General features: G+C 56.7%; 1 protein-coding gene across 4 annotated transcripts in view; it reads left to right on the top strand.

Annotated features, from left to right (window-relative positions):
• Positions 1–18,016, top strand: part of COLQ (collagen like tail subunit of asymmetric acetylcholinesterase) — a 63,840-nt gene extending 45,824 nt beyond the window's left edge. For all 4 annotated transcript variants that reach the window (XM_008266031.5, XM_008266032.5, XM_089332270.1 and 1 more), the window contains exons 11-17: positions 649–729; positions 6,561–6,675; positions 12,214–12,353; positions 13,403–13,522; positions 14,150–14,270; positions 15,326–15,428; positions 16,654–18,016. In XM_008266031.5, coding sequence (XP_008264253.3) covers positions 649–729; positions 6,561–6,675; positions 12,214–12,353; positions 13,403–13,522; positions 14,150–14,270; positions 15,326–15,428; positions 16,654–16,723 — 750 coding nt within the window. In that variant the 3' untranslated portion in view covers positions 16,724–18,016. The remainder of the gene's footprint in view (positions 1–648; positions 730–6,560; positions 6,676–12,213; positions 12,354–13,402; positions 13,523–14,149; positions 14,271–15,325; positions 15,429–16,653) is intronic.
• The last annotated feature ends 5,653 nt before the right edge of the window (positions 18,017–23,669 follow it).

Raw genomic sequence — 23,669 nt, 5'->3', positions numbered from 1 at the left:
GGTGGTTCAACATAAGGCTTTTCTGCTAAAAATACTGTTTGCATTGTTTTCTACACCATTTATGATAATCATAGGGAACATTTCAACATATGTTTCAGACATCTCTCCTCATTAAGAAAAAAAATGCCTTACATATCAAATGGACATGAGCCAGGACTCAAATCTGTGTCCCCTGCAGATTGGCAAGGTGTGATCCTCGTGGGAGACACTTGGATTTGAACTTGTGTCTAAACCAACACATAACAAAGCACAGGATAAAAATCTCAACTAAAAGACAAAGCCCTTTTCTGGACAGCTTGTGACATCACAGGCACCCGTGTGACCAAAGCGCACAAGCGCACAAGCTTCCCACTTGAACGCACCGCGTGATGAGTTGTCTTTCCCATCTGGCCCCCAACCTTGCTCTGCCCTGTGGCTGTCTCTCTTCCATGTCAGATAATTCACCCAGGGTTAGCCTTTTTCCTTCTTCCTCTGCCTTGAAAGATGTGTCTGCCTTTGATACAATCTCGTTTCTCACCCAAACAGCCACCAGGAAGAGATTTGGAGACATTGGGAAGAGTGCCCTGGTGGATACTGATTGTGTAGACCCGCACCTGCACCCACAGCATATGTCCCAATCCTCCCCTTGGTTCTCTTTCTTCTTTCCAGGGTGAAATGGGTCCAAAGGGTGAGCCTGGGATAGCGGGACACCGAGGACCCACGGGAAGACCAGGAAAACGAGGCAAGCAGGTAAGGATGCTGGGGCTTATCGCGCCCCTGGGGTCAACCTCCTGGCCTGGGGATACACGGAGAGTGGGCAGGTGGGGGTCAACCCAAGATGTTCTGTCACCCCAGGCTCCGGGGTTCTCTGAGCTGAACCACTCGGCTTCTCCGGGGCTGTCTACAGACTGAGGTGGATGGAGTAGGAGGCCCAAGCTGTGCCCAAGACCAGAAGCTAAGTCTGTCTTAGCCAAAGCAGACGGGGGCTGGAAGCCCGAGGCAGTCACTGAACCCAGACAGCCTGCCTGTCCCTGCTGAACAGCCCCACTATTTCCATGCTGCCAAGGGGACTCTGGGTCTCAACTCTTGGGTGGATTTTCCCCAACTCAGCCTGCAGTTTCTATGTGGCCCTTTTTATTAGCTTATGGAGGGTTTCCAGGGTCCTGTTGAGCCATGTGAGGGAATGGGGCTTCAGAAAGCAGGTGGTATAATTTGTACTTGCTTTTTAGTGTTGGAAGAGAAATATTCTGCATATAAAATATTTTTTAATGTTTTATTTTATTTTTAGCAGACAAGTTATAATTTTATATAGGTATGGGGTACATGTGGTGTTTTGATACATGTATACATGGTGGAATGATAAAACCAGGCTAATTAATGTAGGTATCACCTCCAATACTTATCATATCTTTGTGATGAGAACATTTAGATTCCATCCAGTTTGTTGGCTTTTTGCCTCTCTTCCCATTACAAATGTAATATCCAATTATCACAAGAAACTTGGGAAATTCAGAAAAACAGGGAGAGGAGATCACCAACGACCTGCCACCCAATCATTTCCTTTTAGTGTATTAAGTGGAGGATATTCTTATGTCTCTTAAGTTATAGTGATGTCTAAGAGCTCGCAAAAGAGGTATCATCCTTAGGTTCTTCTTTAAAGATAATTAATTTTCTAAAAGGAAAGAGTGGGAAAGGTAGGAAGAAAAGAAAAAAAGCGAAATTACTTTTGAGATGCAACAACTTTGAACAGCCCTTGTCTGGACTGTTGAAGAACAGGTTTCTTTTCCTCTTCATTGTTTTTCTCTTTTCTTCTTTTTCTTTTTCTCTCTCTCAAACAAAGTGCTAAACTCTTTATCTAGAATAGAGCTAATAATCTGATAAAAAGTTAAATGAAGATAGATCTTGGTAAACAGAACAAGACAGGGACAGGAGAGGGAAGAAGAAGAGGGGTAGCAGAGTGGGAGGGCAGGTATGGTGGGAAGAAATGCTATGTTCCTAATGTTGTATTTATGAAATGCATGCAAGTAAAAATATAAAATAAAATAAATAGTATAGGAGGAAGCATGCATTTCTAGGCCATGATCTAATCCTTTCTAGGTTACTGGATTTTCAGTTATCAAAATTGTTGCACTAAGTCTCACCTTCATTGCCTAAAAGAATTAAAACTGTTTTCCAAAGTGACAGTTCCTAGGAGATAACATTTATTCTGTATGAGTCTAACTCATTTCAATGCAAATGCTCCTGTAACTGACAAATCTGTATAGTCATATAGAAAATTAGAATTTTACTGCAATAGAGTCAGACTTATTTTTCTTTTGTTAAAAAAAAAAAAAAAAAACCTGACACCCAGCATCATCCCTGTTGGTTCTGTATCCAGCAACATCTTGTTCTTGCATCTTACATTTTTAACTTAAAAACCACAATGTGCACGCTTTTGCTTGCTATTGTAGATATTAATTAAGCATTGTGAACTTTTTTAAAAAAAGATTATTTACTTATTTGAAAGGCAGAGTTACAGAGAGGCAGAGAGAGAGGTCTTCCATCCACTGGTTCATTCCCCAGATGGCCACAACAGCCAGAGCTGTGCTGAATGAAGCCAGGATCGTCCTCTGGGTCTCCCATACGGGTGCAGGGGCCCAAGGACTTGGGCCATCCTCCACCACTTTCCCAGGCCATAGCAGAGAGCTGGATCGGAAGTGGAGCAGCCAGGACTCGAACTGGTACCCATATGGGATGCTGGCACTGCAGGTAGCGGCTTTATCTGCTATGCCACAGCGCCAGGCCTGTGAACATTTTTATGTATTTTATTTATTTATTTATTTATTTTGACAGGCAGAGTGGACAGTGAGAGAGAGAGACAGAGAGAAAGGTCTTCCTTTGCCATTGGTTCACCCTCCAATGGCCGCTGTGGCCGGTGCACCGCGCTAATCCGAAGGCAGGAGCCAGGTACTTCTCCTGGTCTCCCATGGGGTGCAGGGCCAAAGTACTTGGGCCATCCTCCACTGCACTCCCTGGCCACAGCAGAGAGCTGGCCTGGAAGAGGGGTAACCGGGACAGAATACGGCGCCCCGACTGGGACTAGAACCTGGTGTGCCGGCGCCGCAAGGTGGAGGATTAGCCTAGTGAGCCGCAGCGCCGGCCTGTGAACATTTTTAAATATTGACATCATATTTTACTAAATGGGTAGGCAGTGCATTACCTGGACAAGAGAGGCCCACCCAGATTAGTTGTGCTGCCGGGAGGGGAGGGTCTCTGGCTGCAAAGCTTTTTCCATCTTTCAGTAATTCCCGTGTTCTAAATCTGCTGTTCTCAAACCTGAGCTTGCCCCAGAATCCCCGGGCACTGACTAAGTGCAGACTCCCTGCTCTGGGCCCAGTGGCCCCTGCTCCAAGTTTGCCGCTGGCGGTTCGTCCCCAGGGCCTGGTCTCACTGTCACAGGCTGGGCTATCACCGGCCTGCAGCAAGGACTTGTTGCTTCCAGAAGCTGCTCCGCGACTCTAACGTGCAGTCAGGGTTCAGAACCACGAAAGCTCTCAGGATCTAACTCTGGTCTTTTCCAACTAAATGGCGAAGTGAGGCAGGCTCCAGTCTGGCTGGTGTAGCTGTGCAGTGACCGAAGGCACATTGTTCCAGTCAGTTTTCAGAATGTTCCAGTGGGTGGCACAGTCATTGCTTCACGATGACACCACAGACAACAATTGCCTAAATACTAGACTCAGAAAAAAAAAAAAAAAGGTAGTAATCTTTGGATCATTTTGTCACCACTGATAGTTTCCATACAGAATATTTTAGGCTCGGGGTTCTGTCCGTTAGCTCCTTTCTTAGACAGTATTTATCTTTCCCTGGTGAGAGCCAAAGTCAGTAAGGCTATTTCTTTGCTTTTTAGTTAAAAATTATTTGCAAGGGAGAGAGAGAGAAACAGACATACAGATGGGGATCCTATCTGCTGGGAGTTTGCAAATGATTGCAACAGCCAGGGCTGGCCAGGTCAAAGCCAGGAACCTGAAACTATCCTAGTCACCCACGTGGGTGGCAGGGACCAGGTACCTAACCAGTCCCCTGCCACCTCCCAGGGGTCGAACCGAGGCGCTCTGACATGGAAAGCAGACGAGATGTTGGAAGGACCTGGGGAGCTCCAGATCCTTGGGGTTTTGCAAGTATTGGGTTGTTGGCCTTGGAGGCCTTGCACAGTGTTTTCTGTTCATATAAAACAGCTTCCTCCCGTGTGAGTCTTGCATAAGGATGAACCAGGTGTGTTGGGCCAGTGTGCTGCAAGTTTCTGAGGTTACTGTAGATCAACCTGAAGCCAGGAGTCAGAAATGCAGAAGGGGTTTCGGATTAGAATTTCTGAGCCAGGATTTTAAAGATCACCTAGTCCGATCACCTCAGATAATCCCTGGGGAAACTGAGGGCCAGGTCAATGGCGTCCTCCTCCAAAACCCCCTCCTCAGCTAAGCCAGCCTGGGCTGAGGACTCAGAGAGCTGAGGCCGGTGTCTCCTGAGGCCCCATCTTTGGATCATCAACTCACACGTCAGGGCTTGCCTTTGGGCAGCCTGGGGAAGTAGCTATTGACTTTATCGGGGAAACCGTCAGTTGGCACACGCCGCTGCTTGGCACACCCACATCCCATATGCGAGTCCCGCCTCCACTTCTGAGCCAACCTCCTGCTAATGTGCACCTTAGGAGGCAGCAGTGATGGCCCAAGAACTTGGCACCTGCCGCCTACCTGAGCACCCCAGGTGGAGGTCCTGGCTCTTGGCTTTGGCTTGGCCCAGGCCTGGCCGTTGCAGACGTTTGGGGAGTGAACTAGCAGATGGAAAGTCCCAATCTTCTCTTCTCTGTCACCCTGCCTTTCAAACACATAAAACTAAGTAAATAAACCTTAAAAAAAAGTCAGTTAAGGAGATGGAACACCTTCCTTGAGAGAGATCACTCTACGGGCAAGGGAGGGATAAAGAAGTTTTTCCTGGAGTGCCTTCTGATGGCGGCTGGGCTGATCCTGAGCAGGTGACCCTACTGGAATATTCCACTACTGCTGGTGTCGGAGTCAGGGAGCATTTCCTGTGCTCAGAGCCAGCTGGCATGGCTGTTAGAAAACCGTGCCCGAGCTGTGGCTATATTAAGATGGTGTGACTTCCTTTGCCACCCTGGGACCCATCTTGGTTACTGCGTGGAAAGGCTGAGACTGGAGAACTCCCCCACCCCACCCCAAGGATGCAGTTGGAAACACGCTCTGACCCCACAGCTTCCATACACAGAGTTCAAGAACTCCAAGCCCCAGGGCTGTGTGGACAAGGCAGCAGGTCACACGTCACAGCTGAGTTTGGAAGGAGTCCCATGCATGCCTGCTTCCTAGACTCTGGGAAGATTGCATTTCATCAGGTGGGCCAGCCTGCCAAGGCCCACGTGTAAGAAGGGGAGCCAGGCCAAAGGGGTCAGACAGCAATCACTGAGCGTTTAAGCCGGAGGCAAAGGAGAACCCTTAGCAAATTGCTCAGGGCCAGAGCCTACAACCTGCATGAACCTTGGTTCCTGGGGTCAGTCCCAAGGGTGGGCTTGAGAGGGGCCAAAGAGGCTAATCTTTCCTCTTGAGGCTCTTGGAGGAGGCAGGAATGGTTGGAGCTGCAGGTGCGCCTCTGTTTAAGCATCAGGACTTCTTGTACTGTGTGGAAAAGAGGACCCCGGGCCAGCCGCTGTGCTGATCAGCTTGTTCCACATGGCCCTTCCTCCTGGCAAACCCCATTCTGATCTCTGAGATCCTGGTTAGCCTCGCAACAAACCCATGTGGATGGAGTTATGTGCTGTGGAGGTGCAATTGTTTACAGATCAACAGAGCTGCCTCCCCTTGGGGTTTTCAGCTTCTGTCTCTTCCCTTGTTGGATCTGGGGGAGGGACGTGAACAAGAGAGACCCCAGCCCACAGGGAAGGCATTGATGAAATGACGTAACTATATGCCATGGCCAGGGCATGGGCAGGCACGGTGAGGGACAGGGGAGGGGTCAGCGCCCCCGACGGGGCCCACAGACTCCGGGTGGGGAGGTCGGGAAGGCTTGCTACAGAGACACTGGAGTTGAGCGCTGGAGGTGGAGGGGAGGAGAGAGAGAGAGACCTCTGAGAAGTGGGATAAGAGGCGTGGCGCTCTCGATGAGAACTGGTCTGCACCCTGAGAGCAACAGGAGGCCCCGGGTGGGCGATGCAAAGAGCCAAGCCAAGCAGGCAGAAGGCCTGAGTGCTGGCCCAGCTCCGCCACGCTGACGCCGCATGGTTACCCTGAACCCTGGCCCGCTCTGAGCCTCCGCTGGCTCTCTGTCCCGAGAGGGCACTGGGGGGGATGGGCTCCTTTCAGCTGTCACGTGCCGTGCTTCTAGACCAGAGAGCCACCCACCAAGGCCTACAAACTCGCATCAAGCTCCGTGTCAGATGCCACTTGCCCTGAACGTTTTAGGAGCTGGCGGTCAGGCCCTCGGGCTGCCGTGGGCTCTTGCTCCTGAGTGTAAGGTGCTCCCCGATTCCAGAACGAGTGAGGAAGGGGCTGCCCCGGCCGCGCTGCCCTAACAGGCTCTGCCTTTCTCTCTGCCAGGGACAGAAGGGAGACAGCGGACTCGTGGGCCCGGCCGGCAAGCCTGGGCCTCCTGGTCAACCTGGCCGCCCAGGGCCAGCAGGGCCGCCAGGGCCGCCAGGCACCCCCTCTGCAGGTAAGAGCCCCGCTCGGCACAAGGTTCCAGTCGGAAGCCGCCAGAGGCACTTTAATATCGTCGTGTTAAGCTCTCCACAGTGGGGCATTCTGGTGTTTTAAAGAAGAGAGAGAGGGAACAAAGAGAAAAAAACATTACATGTGACTTCAGTTATTTTTTAAGAAATAACAGGCACATAATTCATCAACTGACACCTTTTTCCAGAAACGCATACTTTTCATGACTCTGCTTTTCTATTTATTTATTTATTTATTTATTTATTTATTTTTGACAGGCAGAGTGGACAGTGAGAGAGAGAGAGACAGAGAGAAAGGTCTTCCTTTGCCATTGGTTCACCCTCCAATGACCGCCGCGGCCGGCGCACCGCGCTGATCGGATGGCAGGAGCCAGGTGCTTCTCCTGGTCTCCCATGGGGTGCAGGGTCCAAGCACCTGGGCCATCCTCCACTGCACTCCCTGGCCACAGCAGAGAGCTGGCCTGGAAGAGGGGCAACCGGGACAGAATCCAGCGCCCCGACCGGGACTAGAACCTGGTGTGCCGGCGCCACAGGCGGAGGATTAACCTAGTGAGCCATGGCGCCGGCTGCTTTTCTTTTTTTTAAGATTTGTTTTATTTTTATTTGAAAGAGTTACACACACACAGAGAGAGAGAGAGAGAGAGAGAGAGAAAGATCTTCCATCCACTGGTTCACTCCCCAATTGACCACAACAGCTGGAGCTGTGCCGATCTGAAGCCAGGAGCCAGGAGCTTCTTCCGGGTCTCCCAAGCAGGTGCAGGGGCCCAAGGACTTGGGCCATCTTCCACTGCTTTCCCAGGCCATAGCAGAGAGCTGGATGGGAAGTGGAGCTGCCAGGTCTTGAACTGGCGCCCATATAGGATGCTGGTGCTTCAGGCCAGGACGTTAAACCCCTGTGCCACAGCGCCGGCCCCTGTTTTCTTAAACCTAGAAGTCACGATGCCATCTCCCCGGCCCTGCATCTGTTTGCATTCACTGTAGCAAGAGATCGCTGAGAACCAGTCGAAAGTCTAACCCCGAAGGTGGTGTAGCTCGGGTGCCGCTTTGCTCGGCCTCGCTGCGTTTGTGAGCTGAGCCCTTCCTTTTGAGTCCTTGTCTCTCCTCGCTGCGCCCCTAGAGCCCACCCGCTGTGTAACTGCAGCATTGCTGAGTCCCAGGAGGCTGCTCGCTGACCTTTGTCCTCGAGTATACAAAAGAAAGCAATTTTTATTACGACTTTGTTCTAAGGCAAAGGAAGTCACTTTAAACTTTTCACAGGGTATGTCTCCCCGGTGTACTCCATCAGGGGATGCTAAGAAATGTCCTATCTTGTCAGAACCTTTACACCAAATCAAAGCCAACTCAGAGCCTTTGGCCTGCCAGGGTGCCAGGAAAATTCAACTTCCAGTGTTTGCAGGGTGGGGGGATGGTGGGGGTTGGTTCTCTCCACGCCTCCAGCTGGCCATGGAGGGTGCAGCACAGGTCCTGGCGGATAATGACAGAAGTCAGAGAGGGTCCCTCCTGCCCTTGATCAACCCTCCCGGCTCAGAAGCACCTGCTGGCCATGCCCACGTGGTCCCTGGATGCCTGGCCTTGGCTGTCCTCGTGGGTACCTGGGCAGTTCCGAGGCTAGGCACCCTGCTCCCGAGGTGACTTCCCTGACAGTGCCCCCCTCCGCCACACTGTTCTTTAAGTCCTTCCCCCTCCCCAGGATCCAGGGGTCCCCACCTCCACTTGCTAAGAAAACTGTTGCATTCCTGTTTCTGTGACTTGGCCGAGGGAACCCCTCCACTGCTCCTCGTCTTTCTTAGTTCTGGCTTGTGTGTGACTTCGCCACACATGACCATGAGCGGCCAACTCCGGCGACTGCGAGCGTGGCCGAAGCCTAGGCTCTGGTGGCCCTTGAGTACTTAGGGGGTCACAAGACCAAGGCGTAGTCTGGGAGCGCGGGGGTTGCAGAGGGTGGCCCTTAGCAGACAGAGGCCTTAAAGGTCCCGCTGTGTTTGTCCACTTGTAAGGCATTCTGGCTCTCTCCCGGGGCACGTGCTTGCGTGTGAAGGGCAGGGCCACTGTTTGGCGGTGCCAGCTCTGGAGCGTGGCAACCCCATCTTTCCACAGAAACAGTGGAGTCCTGCCTCCCCACCCCTTCCAGTAAGCTCCCTCCCTCCCTCCCACAACCCCCCAGTGGACATCCCGCTCTCTGCTGGGATGTCCTTGCTGTCACCCTTGAGCCCCCAGCAGACTCCTCGCTTCCTTCAAAGCCCCGTCTCCAGCTTGGCCTCCTGTGACCACTGAAAGGGCAGCTCTGCGGGGGTGACTGGTGTACAGGGCGGGGTCTGAGGCTGGGCAAGCGGGGTCCGTGTCATGGGTGGAGCCGTGGGCCATCTCTTTGGGCTGGTGTCACCTCTCCATGCCTGCCTTTGAATCACTCCCTCTTTTTTTTTTTTTTTTTAAGATTTATTTATTTACTTGAAAGTCAGAGTTACCCAGAGAGAGAGGAGAGAGAGAGAGAGAGAGAGAGAGGTCTTCCATCTGCTGGTTCATTCTCCAATTGGCGCAACAGCTGGAGCTTGCCAATCTGAAGCCAGGAGCTTTTTCTGGGTTTCCTATGTGGGTACAGGGGCCCAAGCACTTGGACCATCTTCTGCTGCTTTCCCAGGCCACAGCAGGGAGCTGGATCGGAAGTGGAGCAGCTGGGACTCGAACTGGCGCCTGTATGGGATGCCAGCACTAAGACGGTGGCTTTACCGGTTTCGCCACAGCGCCGGCCCTGTCACTGCCTTTCTAAGACAACTCCAAGAGTGAGGGGCTGACAAGGAGAAAGGTGAACGGGAGCAGCGATCCTGCTGCTCGGGAAAATCTGGCAGTGGGAAGAGCAGGGGAGGAAGGTGCTTACGAGAGACAGCCCCGCCCTGGGCCAGGACCAGTGGTAGTAACACGGACTCGGGACGGGTCCCAGTGACTCCTAAGGCCACCAGGGAAAGCCTGCCCTGGAAGTCCCATCATTCGGGGGGAGCAGGTGGCTTCCTGCCCCCAGGACTGTGCTCACGACTGCCCCCCACCCAGACTCCAATCCATCGGGTACCATCCGTGGGCTCTGGAGCCTGCACACCTGCCCTGCTCAAGTCCCGTTCTTTCTTTAGCCGTCAGAACCTGGGGCCTTGGAGAGAAGGGGCTTCTGAAGCTCACCACGCCCTGCACACAGCCCCCCCACTCCCCCCCCCAACAGCCGCTGCACATGGGTGTGTGCGTCCCCTCCTGACCCGCTGTCTCTGCAGCCAGTGGAAGCAGGAGGCTCCCGGGCCAAGGCGGAGAGCCAGGTACGCCGCCTGCAGGGTGGCGTCGAGGTCAAGGTGGGGAAGTTGGGCTGCTGTGCCCTTCGGAACTGCCTGGCAGGAAATGGGCAGGGTAATGGATGCCCCTCGGACAGCTGGGAGGAAGTGGCGGCGAAAGTGCAGCAGTGGCAGCAGGCTACCTGCCACATCCTGCCGGGTCCTGGTGCCCAGAGCCGGGCCAGAAGGTGCAGGGGGAGGTAGCGGCGTGGGAGCCTTCACACTCCCGGGTCCAAGGGCGAGAGGGGTTGCGGGGCAGGGAGGGAAGGAGGGCAGCGTGCCTTTCGGATGTAATTTGTGCTAACCAGGTTACACAGTGGGCCGAGCCCTTCCTGCCCCCAGACAGGATGTAAGTGGATCAGTGCGGTACCTGGGGACTGCCAGCTTCCTGAGGGCATCCGTCTTCCTGGCCGTTGGACTTGAGGGCGGCATGGTGTTAATTAAACCAAACAGGAGCTCAAATCACAGCCTCATTGCTCATTAGCTGGCTAATGGGACAGGCTCCTGACCCGATAAGCCACAGTGCGGGAGGAGCCCGCTGCGGGCACAGAACTTTCTAGAAGGCTGCTCCAAAGCCCCTCTTACATCCATGACTACGGAGCATTCCCACTTCATTTTCCCCAGGTGTTTCGTTACCCACAATGCCCCGGGGCTGCTGAGGTCTCCATCTCTCTGGGCTCCTGTGGAAGTCAGAGTTGTGTCCCAGTCCCTTGTTAGGACAGACCACCCTGGCGCGGTGCAGGCAGTGGGCAGACCTCGCCTCGTCTTGGGCCATCAGCCTTCCGATCCTGGACACACCTGCCAGCCAGCTCAGGGGGTCTTGGGGGGTCGGGAGCTTCCTTGGGGGGGCCCCTCTCCAGCTGTAGCTGCCACCCCGGGGTCCTGACTGGCGTAATTTTATTTCCTGCCTTTCTGGGATCTGTGGTTGTGTTCCCAGGGCCGCTGGCCAGGTGTCACACCCCCTGAAGCCCACCCCCTCCTTGCTTTACCACGAGGAGGGCTGTATTTTTATTTCTTGTTGGCTCCATCTTTGCTTCTCCTTCCCCTCTTCCTTTGGGGGGCCCCAGCACCAGCCACAGTGTGATTTGGAGGTTTTTTGAAGACCTTCTCCCTCCAGTTAGCTGGCGTGCATTCGTCTGTACACTCACTTGTTCAGCCATCAAACACAGCCCAGACCTAACTGTGTGTCGAGCCCCAGGGGATGCGAACAGGCACCAGCCCTGCCCCGTGGGGCGTGGCGCCCTGCTCTGTGGGGCAATGCCCTGGCCGAGACCATCTCCCAGTACAGAGGGTCAGCGTGGGCATTCGAACAAGGCTTCCCCAAGGGAGTGACTTCTGGGCGCAGATCAGCAGGGAGTTAGAGGCACCCAGGGAGGGAGGAAGAGTAGTGGCGGGGGTGGGGTGGGGTGGGGACCTCGCCTGTGCAATGCGGTGTTTCCTCAGGCCACGCGTTCTCAGCCTTGGGGCACAGTGCAGACGCCGCCGTCCTGTGGTCAGGTACTCGGGCACTGAGCTGGGCGGGGCCCCAGGCATTGGGGCTTTCTAAAGTCCAGGCGGGAGCTGCTGTCCGAGGGTTCTCCCACACTGCGAGAGAGCCCCCTTCCTGGTGTGCTCTTTCCAGGGCGTGTCCTCACTCTTCTCGGGATCAGAGGGCCCTAAGGGGGCTGAGCGTTTGCAGACATTCCCTTTTCTCCCAGAATGAGCCTGAGAAACGCACCCTCGGCTGTTTCTCCGTAGAGACCTCGTATATAAGAGGCATCAGCAACAGGAACCTCGTCACTCAGCAGTACGTTTGTCTAAGATGCTGCCTGCTGCTGCTCACTGATAATGGGTCTAAACAAACAAGGCCTGGTTTTCCTTCAACAAGGAAGTCCAGAGGTGGACAGTAACTGGCTTCAGTCCAGCCTGTGTCAGCGTCAGAGCCCTAGGCTCTAGAAGCCTCTTGTCTTTCCTTAATGTGTACTTTATGGCTCATACTCCTTACTTCATGGTTGCAAAAGGGCTGCTGCAGCACCAGACGGATTCCACGGCAGGGAGGAGGGGGAAACTTTGTCTCCTATTAGCTGCATCTCTTCCCTCCCCTCCACATCTTGGATACAAATCATCTCTTTGAACCTCTCCTAACTTGCTGTTGAAAGGTCTGCTCCGGTCTGGCTGGGCTGTTTGGTTTTCTGCCTTTGGCTCTGGTAACAGCAGTCTGTTGCTTCCTAGGACAACTTGTGACGGGACCCAAGGGGGAAAGAGGATTTCCCGGGCCTCCAGGAAGATGTCTCTGCGGCCCGCCCCTGAATGTGAATAACCCTTCCTACGGGGAATCCGTGTATGGGCCCAGCTCCCCGCGAGTTCCTGTGGTAGGTCCCCTGTGTGCGTCTGGGGCCGCCGGCCAGCCGCTGCCTGGTAGAGTACCGCGCCCCCCTGCATCTGGGCGCGCCCTGCATTACCGGGACATCAGATTAAAATGCGCCAGAGTTTCCCCGTGATGATGGTCCATGCGGGCTCTTTGCCTTCTCTTTGCGGAGAGTGACTTTGATTTGTACAAACAGGCTGTGCGCAAGTCGTCTCGGCTGAAATCCCACCATGCCACTACCATGTAGTGGGCCCGCCACCGTGCAGGACCACCACCATGCCATCACCGCTCTGTAAATGCCATTCTCAACTTTCGATTACAGAACGTAATAGCAGAATAAAGCGTGTAATGGAGCTCGCGGACCCTTCACTGGGCCTTCCCAATCACCAGCTCTCGGCTCACGCCAGCCCCATGCGCCCTAGTGACACGCACCCTGGACAGGAAGTCATCACAAACCCCGCCCCCATCCTGGGTATTCCTGGGTCACTCCGCAGCTTGCCACTCGCTAGGCAACAGCATCAGGCTTGCTCCGAGGGGGACCATTCTTGGGGATCATTTCCGGATGTGAAATGACTTACTGGAGGCTGTCACCTCTTAGTTCACGTCCCGGGAGCATTTAAAATGCCTGCGAGGGAGGTGCTGTACCACTGGGCGCTATAACTTCAGACTTGGAGCCCAGGGACGGGCGAGGCGGTGGGGAGTAGACGCCGGTGCGCTGGCCCGAGGCGGTGGGCAGTGGGGAGTGGACGTGGGCACGCTGGCCCGAGGCGGTGGGGAGTGGACGCCGGCGCGCTGGCCCGAGGCGGTGGGGAGTGGACGCCGGCGCGCTGGCCCGAGGCGGTGGGGAGTGGACGCCGGCGCGCTGGCCCGAGGCGGTGGGGAGTGGACGCCGGCGCGCTGGCCCGAGGCGGTGGGGAGTGGACGCCGGCGCGCTGGCCGGAGGCGGTGGGGAGTGGACGCCGGCGCGCTGGCCGGAGGCGGTGGGGAGTGGACGCCGGCACGCTGGCCCGTGCAGATGTGTGTTCTCGAACATTCACGGTGCCTTCCCTGCAGATCTTTGTGGTCAACAACCAGGAGGAGCTGGAGAGGCTGAGCACCCAGAACGCCATCGCCTTCCGCAGAGACCAGAGGTCGCTGTACTTCAAGGACAGCCTTGGCTGGCTCCCCATCCAGGTGCCCCGCCACCCCCACCCAGGACACAGGCACACCTTTGGGTGGGGGGACCGCAAGGAGCCGCACTCGCTCCATGCCTCAGCTTTCCACGTGGTGTCTGTATCTGTGTCCCACCAGGCGGCCAATCTTGCTTTTAGATTTAGTTACTTGAAAGGCAGAGCAGCAGAGAGGGAGACAGATACGGATGACAGAGACAGACATAGAAAAAGAGATCAAGACCTTATTTCCGCTGGTTCACTCCCCAGATGGCTGCAACAGCCAGGGCTGGCCCAGGGCCAAAGCCAAGAGCCTTGACCTCCATCTGGGTCTCTCTTCTGCCCCCTTCCCAGGTGCCTTAGCAGGGAGCCGGGTGGGAGGCAGCGGAGCCGGGGCTGCACACCCAGCACTCCGATATGGGATGTCAGCATCCCAGGAGGTGGTTTAACCCACGTGCCCCAAGACCCACCCCGGGCTGCCATCTTCCTGGGACCCAGCATGCCCCCAGCCAAGAGCTCTGGGCCGCAGGGGAGGAACACCTTTCCCATCCCCCAGGAGGAAGCAAAGCGTGTATCCCGGGGCCAGCGGCCGCGCTGCCTCTCGCTGCCCCGCTGCGCCATCCTCTGGTTAACACTGTCTCTCTTTGGCCAGCTCATCCCTTCCTACCCTGTGGATTGCACCGTAGACCATCAGGGCACCTGTGGGGACGGGGTCCTGCAGCCGGGGGAGGAGTGTGATGATGGCAACACCGATGAGGGTGACAGCTGCATCCGTGAGTGTGGTGCAGCCTGCGGTGGGGGTGGGGGGTGCAACAGCCAGTGGGGGGAGGGGCGAGCCCTGGCCTTCAGCTCGGGGTCGGGGGAGGACGTTCTAGAGTCAGGGAGGGGCTTCCACCTCCTGAGCACTTCAGCGGGGGGGTGGCAGTCAGGGGCCTGGTCCCAGATCCTGCCTCTCCCCCACTCCCACTTCTTGGAAACCCACATTCAGGGCCAGGTGCTGTCTGCCTGTGCAGGAGAGAGAGGCAAAAGGCAGAGGGCAGACTTTGAATAGGGGCTCCCTTTTCCCCAGGCCGAGCTCTAGGCGGGAGGCCCGCTCCAGGGGCCGCAGGGCAGGCGGGCAGGATGGAGCGCCAGGTGCAGCCGGGAGCCTCACTGCCCTGCGCGGTCCCCTGGGCCCGATGCGACGCGACCAGCTGCTCGGTCTTTGCGGGGGTTGGATGGAGTGCGCGCTCCGCGTGCGCTCACGGAACCTTTCTGGGGCGTGTGAGGCACACTGACCCTTCTGCCCCTGAGACGCGGGGCGGGGGGGGGGGGGGACGGTGGCAGTGCGAGGGGCGCGAGTGGCCCCGGGTGGGCTCTCTGTGGGTGCGTCTCCGCACTGTCCCATGGCGCTTCTGGGGAGGACAACGCTGGGAGACCGGCCTTGCCTGAGGCGGCCTCTGCCGCTGGCCCAGACCCCAGGAGTAAGCGCACGAGAACGCGAACCGCACTGCCATGCCCCTCCCTGCGTGACAGCTGAGGGCTCTGCTGAAGGGCAAGCCGTTCCCCACCTCTCCCCTCCACCTGGGGTGCTCTCTGGCGGCACCCAGTGTCCCAGTGTCACAGGACCCGGGGAGTGAGCGGTGGGGCTGGGCTACGCCCCCGCCTCCCTGTTCCTGTCAGGTGGTCAGTGGAGGCCGTGAGGCCGAGGGGAGACCCCTCGAGGGTCAGAAGCTGCGTGGAGGGCAGGCCTCCGGCTGGCGCGATGCCCCAGCGCGTCCTTTGGGCGGGTTGTCCCCCAGCCCTGCCCCCTCTCACAGCTGGGCTTGCTTTTGTCCGGTCCCCTCAGGCTGTCGCCGGGCCTACTGTGGAGACGGTCACCGGCATGAGGGCGTGGAGGACTGTGACGGCTCCGACTTTGGCTACCTGACCTGTGAAACCTATCTCCCTGGGTAGGCAGCCCCCCCACCAGCCGCGGAAGCCCTCCTCCCGGCCCCTCCCACTCCCCCTCCCCCACCAGTGTGCTCTCTCTCTCTCTCTCTCTCTCTCTCTCTCTCTCTCTCTCTCTCTGCTGGTTCACTCCCCAAATGGCCACAGTGACCTGGACTGGGCCAGGCCGAAGCCAAGAACTCCATCCTGGTCTCCCCCGTGGCTGCAGGGGCCCAAGGACTTGAACCATCTTCTGCGCTCCCAGGCCACAGCAGAGAGCTGGATGGGTAGTGAGGGGATGGGGACTCGAGCCAACGTTCTTGGGGGACACTGTCAGACTCATAGGTGGCAGCCTACCGCCCTGTGCCACAGCGCTGCCCGCCCTGCACACAGGTGTTCCAGAGCCTTCTCCCATCCCTGGTACTCTGAGGACACAGAGGGATAGTGATGAAAACAGCCCGTGGGTGGGCAGCAGCAGCCACATCAGCACCCGGCACAGGCTCAGTGGGAGCAGCCTGCGGACCTGAGGCTGAGCTGGGCAGACACGGCCACCAGCCCTGCCCTGAGGGGCCCCGAGGGGCCTCGAGGGGCACCAGGCTCTGCTCAGCTGTTGCCTTGGGAGCCCTCCGTGCCTAGTGGTTACCATGGCTCTGTGTGCCTCGTGGGCAGGGCCTTGCAGAGGATCGTGTGGCTCTGTAACCCGCGCCTTCTGGAAGGCCCTGCCCTCTTGTACCCCCCTGCATGCGGGGGTCTCACCAGCATTCATGTCCCATTCCGCTGGCGTGGTGTGCACATGTGTGTCTGGGGGTTATGTCAGTGGCATGGACCGCACTGCCTGATGTGGCAGCCCCCATCACATTAAACCTACTTAGAATTAATTCAAGAACCCAGGGGCCTCACTTGGCGGGTAGCTGCCATCTTGGACTGCGTAGACACTGACCCTTAGCACCCGTCCAGTGCTTCTCACGGGTGAGGAGAGGAGCATCCCACTTAGATGCCCACTCCTGCACCAGCTCCCTCGGCTGGCGCCCATGAGAGAAATCCCAGCGACTGACTCAACTCCTCAGCCCAGATGAATAGAAAAACAGAATGCTTGGCCCCTGGCCCCTTGTGGCAGCAGGAGTTGTGCCGTGATGAGGACTGCCCAGAAGTCACCAGAGTGGCCCCTTAGAACTCAGCGGGAGCTCCTCTGCCTGCCGCCCACCTCCACCCTGACCCTGACCCTGACCGTACCCTTGCCTCCTTCAGGTCGTACGGGGACCTGCGGTGCACACAGTACTGCTACATCGACTCCACGCCCTGCCGCTACTTCACGTGAGGCCTGCACCCCTCACCACTGGCAGCAGCTCCGCCCTCCTCCAGCTGGCCTGCTGCTGTCCCGGGCCAGCTCCCACCAACCTTTGTGCGACACGAACATGGACAGATTCTCGCTACTAAGATGTGCTTGCCACTCAGGCTGACCGGAAGAATTTAGGACCACTGCATCCTGTCTTAATCTGAAGTTCTGGAAAGCCTGCACGCCCATGCTGGACCGTTCCCATCGCTCCCACGCGGCCGGATGGCCGGCCACCAGCTGCCCCTTCTCTTGGGGAATGTCGCCGGCCCCGGGCCGTGGATCGGCTTTGCACTGTTAGACCCTCTTAGACTTGTTGGGGCTGCTGGCTGCAGTTTGTTCTGATCTGTGCTGGGGAGGCCGGTGTCCAGGCCCCCCAACCTCCGGACCCCCGCACACGTGGGCATTCCCAGCCAGAGCAAGGCCTGGGAGCCACAGGCTGGGACAGGACACGTTCTCTCGGTGTGGCTCTCGCTGCACACCCACGGAGGATCCCCCAGCCGGGCCTCAGGTGGGCGGGGCTTCCAGGAAGAGACCCAACCATGAAAAGTACTGAGGCTCACCCCGAGGAGAGGGTGGCGGCTCACCAGGCCCCTTGCCATGTGAGAATGGCCCAGCGGTGGCCTCTCTCGTCTCAGCGTTTCCCACAGGGATGGCTCTGTGCTTTCTAAACAGCCGGCATCATCTGGACCTCGTGGCTCCCTCTGCACTTTGACTTCCGATGTGTGTGCGAATGCCCTTCGTGTCCACTTCCTGCTGGGGAGATTCACTGGGCAGGTGCTGAGCCCGCCCTCTAGGCAGAGACTGTTCCTATCCCAGCGCCACCTCCTTGCTCCCTGCGAACTCCCGGGAAGCGCCCCGTGGCACACCTGCGTCTGCGGCCCGCGCCGTGTGCTGGATGGATGTCGCCCCCTGCTGGAAGACGGCTGTGCTGCATGTGTGTGAGCTGCCTCCCACCGCCAGCGTCCTGAGCGCGGCTTGGCTGGCTTGGTGTGCCCCGCACCGCACCACACTTCGGATGGGACTTGCCCGTTTGTTGCCAGGCCAAGAGGCACCCCTGGGCTGTGGCACGAAGCTATTCAGTGAGCCTGAGTGCTGGGGATTCAGCAGGCAGGAGTGGCCATCTCGTGGCCAAGCCCTGTCTGCAGAGGTGGGCGCGTCAGGCAGCCTGGCCCCGCCACCTCTCCTGCAGGCCCTGGGAGATTTGCCTCCAAGCTGCTGCCACCACTATGAGGCTTCGGGATGGGAAGTGGAGAAATAAAGGCCGTTCCTTTACCACCGTGGCTCTCTCTTCCTTACGGGGATGGGGCCAGCCTTGCAGCACTGCTGGGGAGAGTGAGGGGGTTCTGGGTTCAGTCTGCTTCCCGGGATCTGCAGAGGGTTCTAGAAGGTGGCAGCATCCCAGCCTCCTCAGGGAAGAGAGAGGAAACTGGGGCCAGGGATGCCGTGGGACTTGGCCAAGGTCACAAAGCCTGGGGTTGCCAGCCCCGCCCAGTCCGCACGCCTTGTGTTAGGACCTTGTTTAGGACAGGATGGAGATCCAGGTCCTCCTTGGAACCTGGCCAAGAAGGGTGCTATCCTGCGTCCCACGCCTCGCAGGATGCCACTCTGTACCCTCCCCATGCGCAAGGAGCCCACGGGGCCGAGGCGATGTGACCGCCGAGGCTGGCCTGGCCCCCTTCTAGACCACGTTCTAATACCCAGTAAACCACAGCCCCCTGCCCAAGTGGCCCTAAGCCCGTGTCCAGGGCCTGTGCTGGCCTCTTCCTGTGCCTGCCCTCCTGGGTGTGGCCTGTGCCCACCACTAAGCCTGAGGAGCGGGGACAGGGAGGAGCTGATTGTAGGGACTGCAGACTGGGGCTTCCACAGGTGCACAAGGCCCCTCCCAGTGTGGGGAAGGCAGGGGTAAGAAAAGCAGGGGCCCTGCCCCACCCTCCCCTGCAGCCACACACGGGCATACACCCTTGTGGAACCCACTCACAGCAAGTTCAAACCTGGCCTCGGAGCCCGGTGGAGATTTCTCCGTAGGGTAGGCAGGCAGAACGTGTTTAATCAGCACTTGTGGGTTTGATTGCAGCGTAGATAGTTAGACATCGGGTATGCGAGTGACACCTATACTCTCGTCTGGACCCGCAGCCTTGGGGTGGGCCTGTCTCCTGCTGTCTCCAGGGAAGATTCTCAAAGGCACCGGTGTGAAAGGATTCAAGGCCTTTGGCGTTTTGAAATGGCAGAGGAGAGATCAGGGAAGATGTGGCCCCCTGAACCCTCCCCGGAAACGCTACCTCTGGGATGTAGGGAGCAGGTTCCCCGGGAGCATAAGCGGGTAACGTGCTGCCTTGGGCCCCCGGAAGTGAGCCAGGCAGGCACGGGACAATATCTAGGAGGTCCCCTGTCCCAGGCAAACGTTGCCCGGGATACTTGGGCCAGAAGGACACCAACAAGGAGGCTGGGCTCCTGCCCCGACCCGTGGCTCAACCCTTCTCACAGCCTGCGGATCTGTGCCCAGCAGAGACTTCAGACCACAGAGGAGCTGCCGAGGCTGTCACATGGAATGGCAGGCAGGGTGCAAGAAGCAGTTGGTGGCTTTGCGGCTCCAGACTCTTTCGTTTGCAAGGAACGGAAAATCCAAAGTGAAAACCACAGGATGGCATTATTTGGCCCATGGGGCTTGAGAAGTCCAGTGGGGCAGGGGGCGGGGGCAGGGGCGGGAAGAGGTCAGGCCTGATTCAGTCAAGGCTCCCGTCCCATTTCTCTGCTTTGTTCCTGTTCTTTGAGCTGTGGGGTGTATAAGTCCAGTGCTGCAGGTTCGGACTCATGCCTGCACCCCGCAATATCCAGAGAAGCCAGGATGTCTGTTCCAATGGCTTTCAAGAAATTCCTTGCCTTGAGGCTCCTCGGCCTGATTTGGAGTCACATGCCTACCCCCCAACTCACTCCTGGTCTCAGAGGCCTGGTGCCTGCTCATTGAATTGGAGCTGGACCATGGCAGCAACAGCCAAGTCTCCAGAAGCACTGTGGGGCACTCACTGTCCTTTCTGGAGGTCCTCTCTAGTCTCCCGGCTCCTTTTGGGCAGGAGCAGGTGCTAAGCCGCTTGGGGCAGATGTGGGAGAAGACTGGCCTCAGTCCACTCAGGGAGGCTGACTCGAATGGGGAGCCGGAGGTGGAGAAAGATGTGGTGAGATGTGCAAAACAAAACAGAAGATTTGCATTTGTGTATCTGGGGCCGAAGCCTGCAGCCTGGCTCCGTCACTAACTTGCTGCTTAATTGTCCTGTGTCATTGAACTTCTCTGGGCAGACCGGCAGGTAGGGTCCCTGACTCACTGCAGGCATCTCAGCCAAGCCAGAGAGATGAGCTGGTGACAGGATTTGGGAAGCGACAGGATTTAGGCAGACTGTGAATGGAGCAGGCTGTGTAGAAAGGGCCCGGGCTGCAGAGTAGAGCCAGGACCCAATTCCTTTGAGAACTAGGAGTTAAGCTAAATAAGGAATGGTGAACTTGGAAACCAACCCCCGGGAGCTGTGCCTCTAGCTTAGATGCGGCGGCTGCCTCTGTGGGTCAGAGTGACTCAGATCTTCCAGGCAAGCTGGCTGATGGCATTTCCAGCTGCGAAAGTCTCACAGCCCATGCTTTCAGTTCCCAGCGCTTCACAATGGTAGCAGTGACAAGGTGAGACTGGGGACGTCCTTACAAAGAACGCACCAGTCGGGGCCAGCACTGTGGCCTAGCGGGTAAGGCTGCCGCCTGCAGTGTCGGTATCCCCATATGGGCGCCAGTCCTACTCTGGCTGCTCTGCTTCCGATCCAACTCTCTGCTATGGCCTAGGAAAGCAGTGGAAGATGGCCCAAGTTGTTGGGCCCTTGCACCTACGTGGGAGACCTGGAAGAAGCTCCAGGCTCCTGGCTTCAGATCCACACAGCTCCAGCTGTTGTGGCCATCTGGGCAGTGAACCAGCAGATGGAAGACCTCTCTCTCTGCCTCTGCCTCTCTGTAACTCTGCCTTTCAAATAAATAAATCCTTTTTAAAAAGAAAGAAAGAAAGTAGCAGTCACTCAAAGAGAGCAGTACTAGGACACGTGACACCTGTAGGGGAGGCCCAAGGAGACACGCCACATCTGGTGACCTTGGCAGCTGGCTTCAGCAGAGCGCAGGGACAGTCTGATGAATGGCAGGGATGTCCGGACTGCCTCTTTCACTCAGGCAGCGCTGGACTGCTGTGGGCGCTCTCACCACTAACAGAGGCCCTGGCTCTGCTACACTGAGAGCCAAGGACCCAGGCCAGTCCCAGAGCTCCTTGCCATAGCCAGGGCGGTGTGAGGGCGGGGCTGTCCTGCCCCACCTGGAAAGCTGTTTGACTGACATCTCGGAAGGAAGCTTGGTAGCTGTAGGAACAGGTGCCTGGGAGTGGGGTAGGACAGGCTCTCGAGTGTCTGTGGGACAGACACACGGGCCATCCATCACTCTAACAGGAGCCACAAGTGGGTCACACTGCTAACGACTCTCCAAAGTCATTATAAGGAATGGACTGACATGCACCTGTGACTGCTTCGAGGGAGCTGCCCCTCCCCCCAGTAAGCCAATGCAAATTTTCAGTGAAACTGAACTTCCACTTGTGCGGCTTGGGGACCAAGGCAATTGTTCCTGAGCAGCCCACCCTTACCCAGAGAGGTTCCAGGAGCAAGATGTATTCTCCTGCGTCTCTTCACGTGGAACAACCCTACAATTCTGAGTCGCAAATTGCACAAGAGTGAGTGATGGGCTAGGGACTGCCCAGGCCGACTTCATGCAGCCCCACCCCCACTGAAGGAGGGCGGGAAGACCGCACTTTGCCTTCAGGGATTCACCCTGAGTTCTAAACAGTCTCACAAAGTTCACTTTAAGTCAGACAACTGTGACCGGGTTGTGCCCTCGTGGGTTAAGCTGCTGCCTGCAACACTGGTGTTCTGAGCATCGCCAGTTCGAGTCCCAGCTGCACCACTTCCGATACTGCTCCCTGCTAATGTGCCTGGGAAAGCAGTGGAAGACAGCCTGAGTTCTTAGGCCACTGCCACCCACATGGGAGACCTGGATGAGTTCCATTTTTCTGGCTTCAGCCTGGCCCAGCCCTGGCCATGGAAGCCATTTGGGGAGTGAACCAACAAATGAAGTTGTCGCTTCTCTCTCTCTCTTCCTTTCTTCCAAATAAATTTTTAAAAAATCATTTTTTAAAAGAACAAAGGGCCGGCGCCGTGGCTCAATAGGCTAATCCTCCGCCTAGCGGCGCCGGCACACCGGGTTCTAGTCCCGGTCTAATCCGGTCGGGACACCGGATTCTGTGCCGGTTGCCCCTCTTCCAGGCCAACTCTCTGCTGTGGCCCGTGAGTGCAATGGAGGATGGCCCAAGTGCTTGGGCCCTGCACCCCATGGGAGACCAGGAGAAGCACCTGGCTCCTGCCTTCGGATCAGCGCAGTGCACCGGCCGCAGCACGCCAGCTGTGGCGGCCATTGGAGGGTGAACCAACGGTAAAGGAAGACCTTTCTCTCTGTCCCTCTCTCTCACTGTCCACTCTGTCAAAAAAAAAATTAAAAAATAAGTAAATAAATAAATGAAAGGGGGTCACTCAGGGCTGGGCTGTGGCATAGCAGGTAGAGCCGCTGCCTGCAGTGCCGGCATCCCACATGGGAGCTCGTTCGAGTCCCAGCTGCTCCACTTCTGATCCAGCTCTCTGCTATGGCCTGGGAAAGCAAAATATGGACCAAGTGCTTGGGCCCCCTGCACCTTCATGAGAGACCCAGAAAAAGCTCCTGACTCCTGGCTTTGGATTGGCACAGCTCTGGCCATTGCCAAATCTGGGGAGTGAACCAGCAGATGGAAGACCTCTCTCTCTCTGCCTCTGCCTCTCTGTAACTTTCAAATAAATAAATAAAATAGATCTTAAAAAAAAAATGGTAGGGGGATGTCACATGTAACACTGAGATTTGCTGTATGAGATTTACTGGTATGTCATGGAGTTTCAGTGGGGTTGCTGGGCCCCTACAGTTTCTTCAAGGATGATGAAGACATGGTTGGCCCTGCCCCTCCAGCCCCTCCCCCCAGCCCTTTTAGATTTTGGTCTTCAGTGTTCCAACCTATAAACCCATGTATGGTTCTCCACTGCATGCCCCAAACCCTCCTTCACCTGGGACAAGAGGTCGAAGGCAGATGCGTGGCCAGGGTCATCATTTGGCCCTGGGGCAGTGGTTCTCAAATGTCAGATTCCTGGAAGGCTTGTCACACAGAGTGGGAGGCCCCACACCAGAGCTTCTGATTCAGGAGGTCTGGGATGTGGCCTGAGAATTTGTATTTTTTTTAAAGATTTATTTATTTATTCAAAAGTCAGAGTTACACAGAGAGAGGGAGGAGAGGAAGAGAGAGAGGGAGAAGAGAGGTCTTTCATCCACTGGTTCACTCCCCAATTGGCCGAAACGGTGCCAATCCGAAGCCAGGAGCCAGGAACTTCTTCCGGGTCTCCCACGTGGGTGCAGGGGCCCAAGGACTCGAGCCATCTTCCACTGCTTTCCCAGGCCACAGCAGAGAGCTGGATCAGAAGTGGAGCAGCCAGGACTAGAACCAGCGCCCATAAGGGATGCCAGTGCTTCAGGCCAGGGCGTTAACCCACTGTGCTGCAGCGCTGGTCCCGACAATTTGCATTTCTAACAAGGTCTCTGGCCAGCTTCAGAGTCACTGCTTTGGTGAGACGACTTGCCTTAGAATAATGACAGAAGACCTGAGTGGGAGAACGTGAGAAGGTGGGGACTCCGGCTGAATGGCTTTCTGATCCTCTTCCATTAAAATAATGAGGTCTGTGTCCCTCCTCCTGAAACCCCGTGAGTTTTGAACGGCTTTGGCCAAATAGAATACTGTGGCTGCGATGCTGTATGACTCCCAGGCTAGATCCTAGAAGGCTATGCA

The sequence above is a fragment of the Oryctolagus cuniculus genome, chromosome 4, assembly GCF_051225735.1.
Source record: "Oryctolagus cuniculus isolate XC-2025 breed Fujian yellow rabbit chromosome 4, ASM5122573v1, whole genome shotgun sequence".
NCBI lineage: Eukaryota > Metazoa > Chordata > Mammalia > Lagomorpha > Leporidae > Oryctolagus > Oryctolagus cuniculus.
This window is presented reverse-complemented; position numbering and strand designations above follow the sequence as displayed.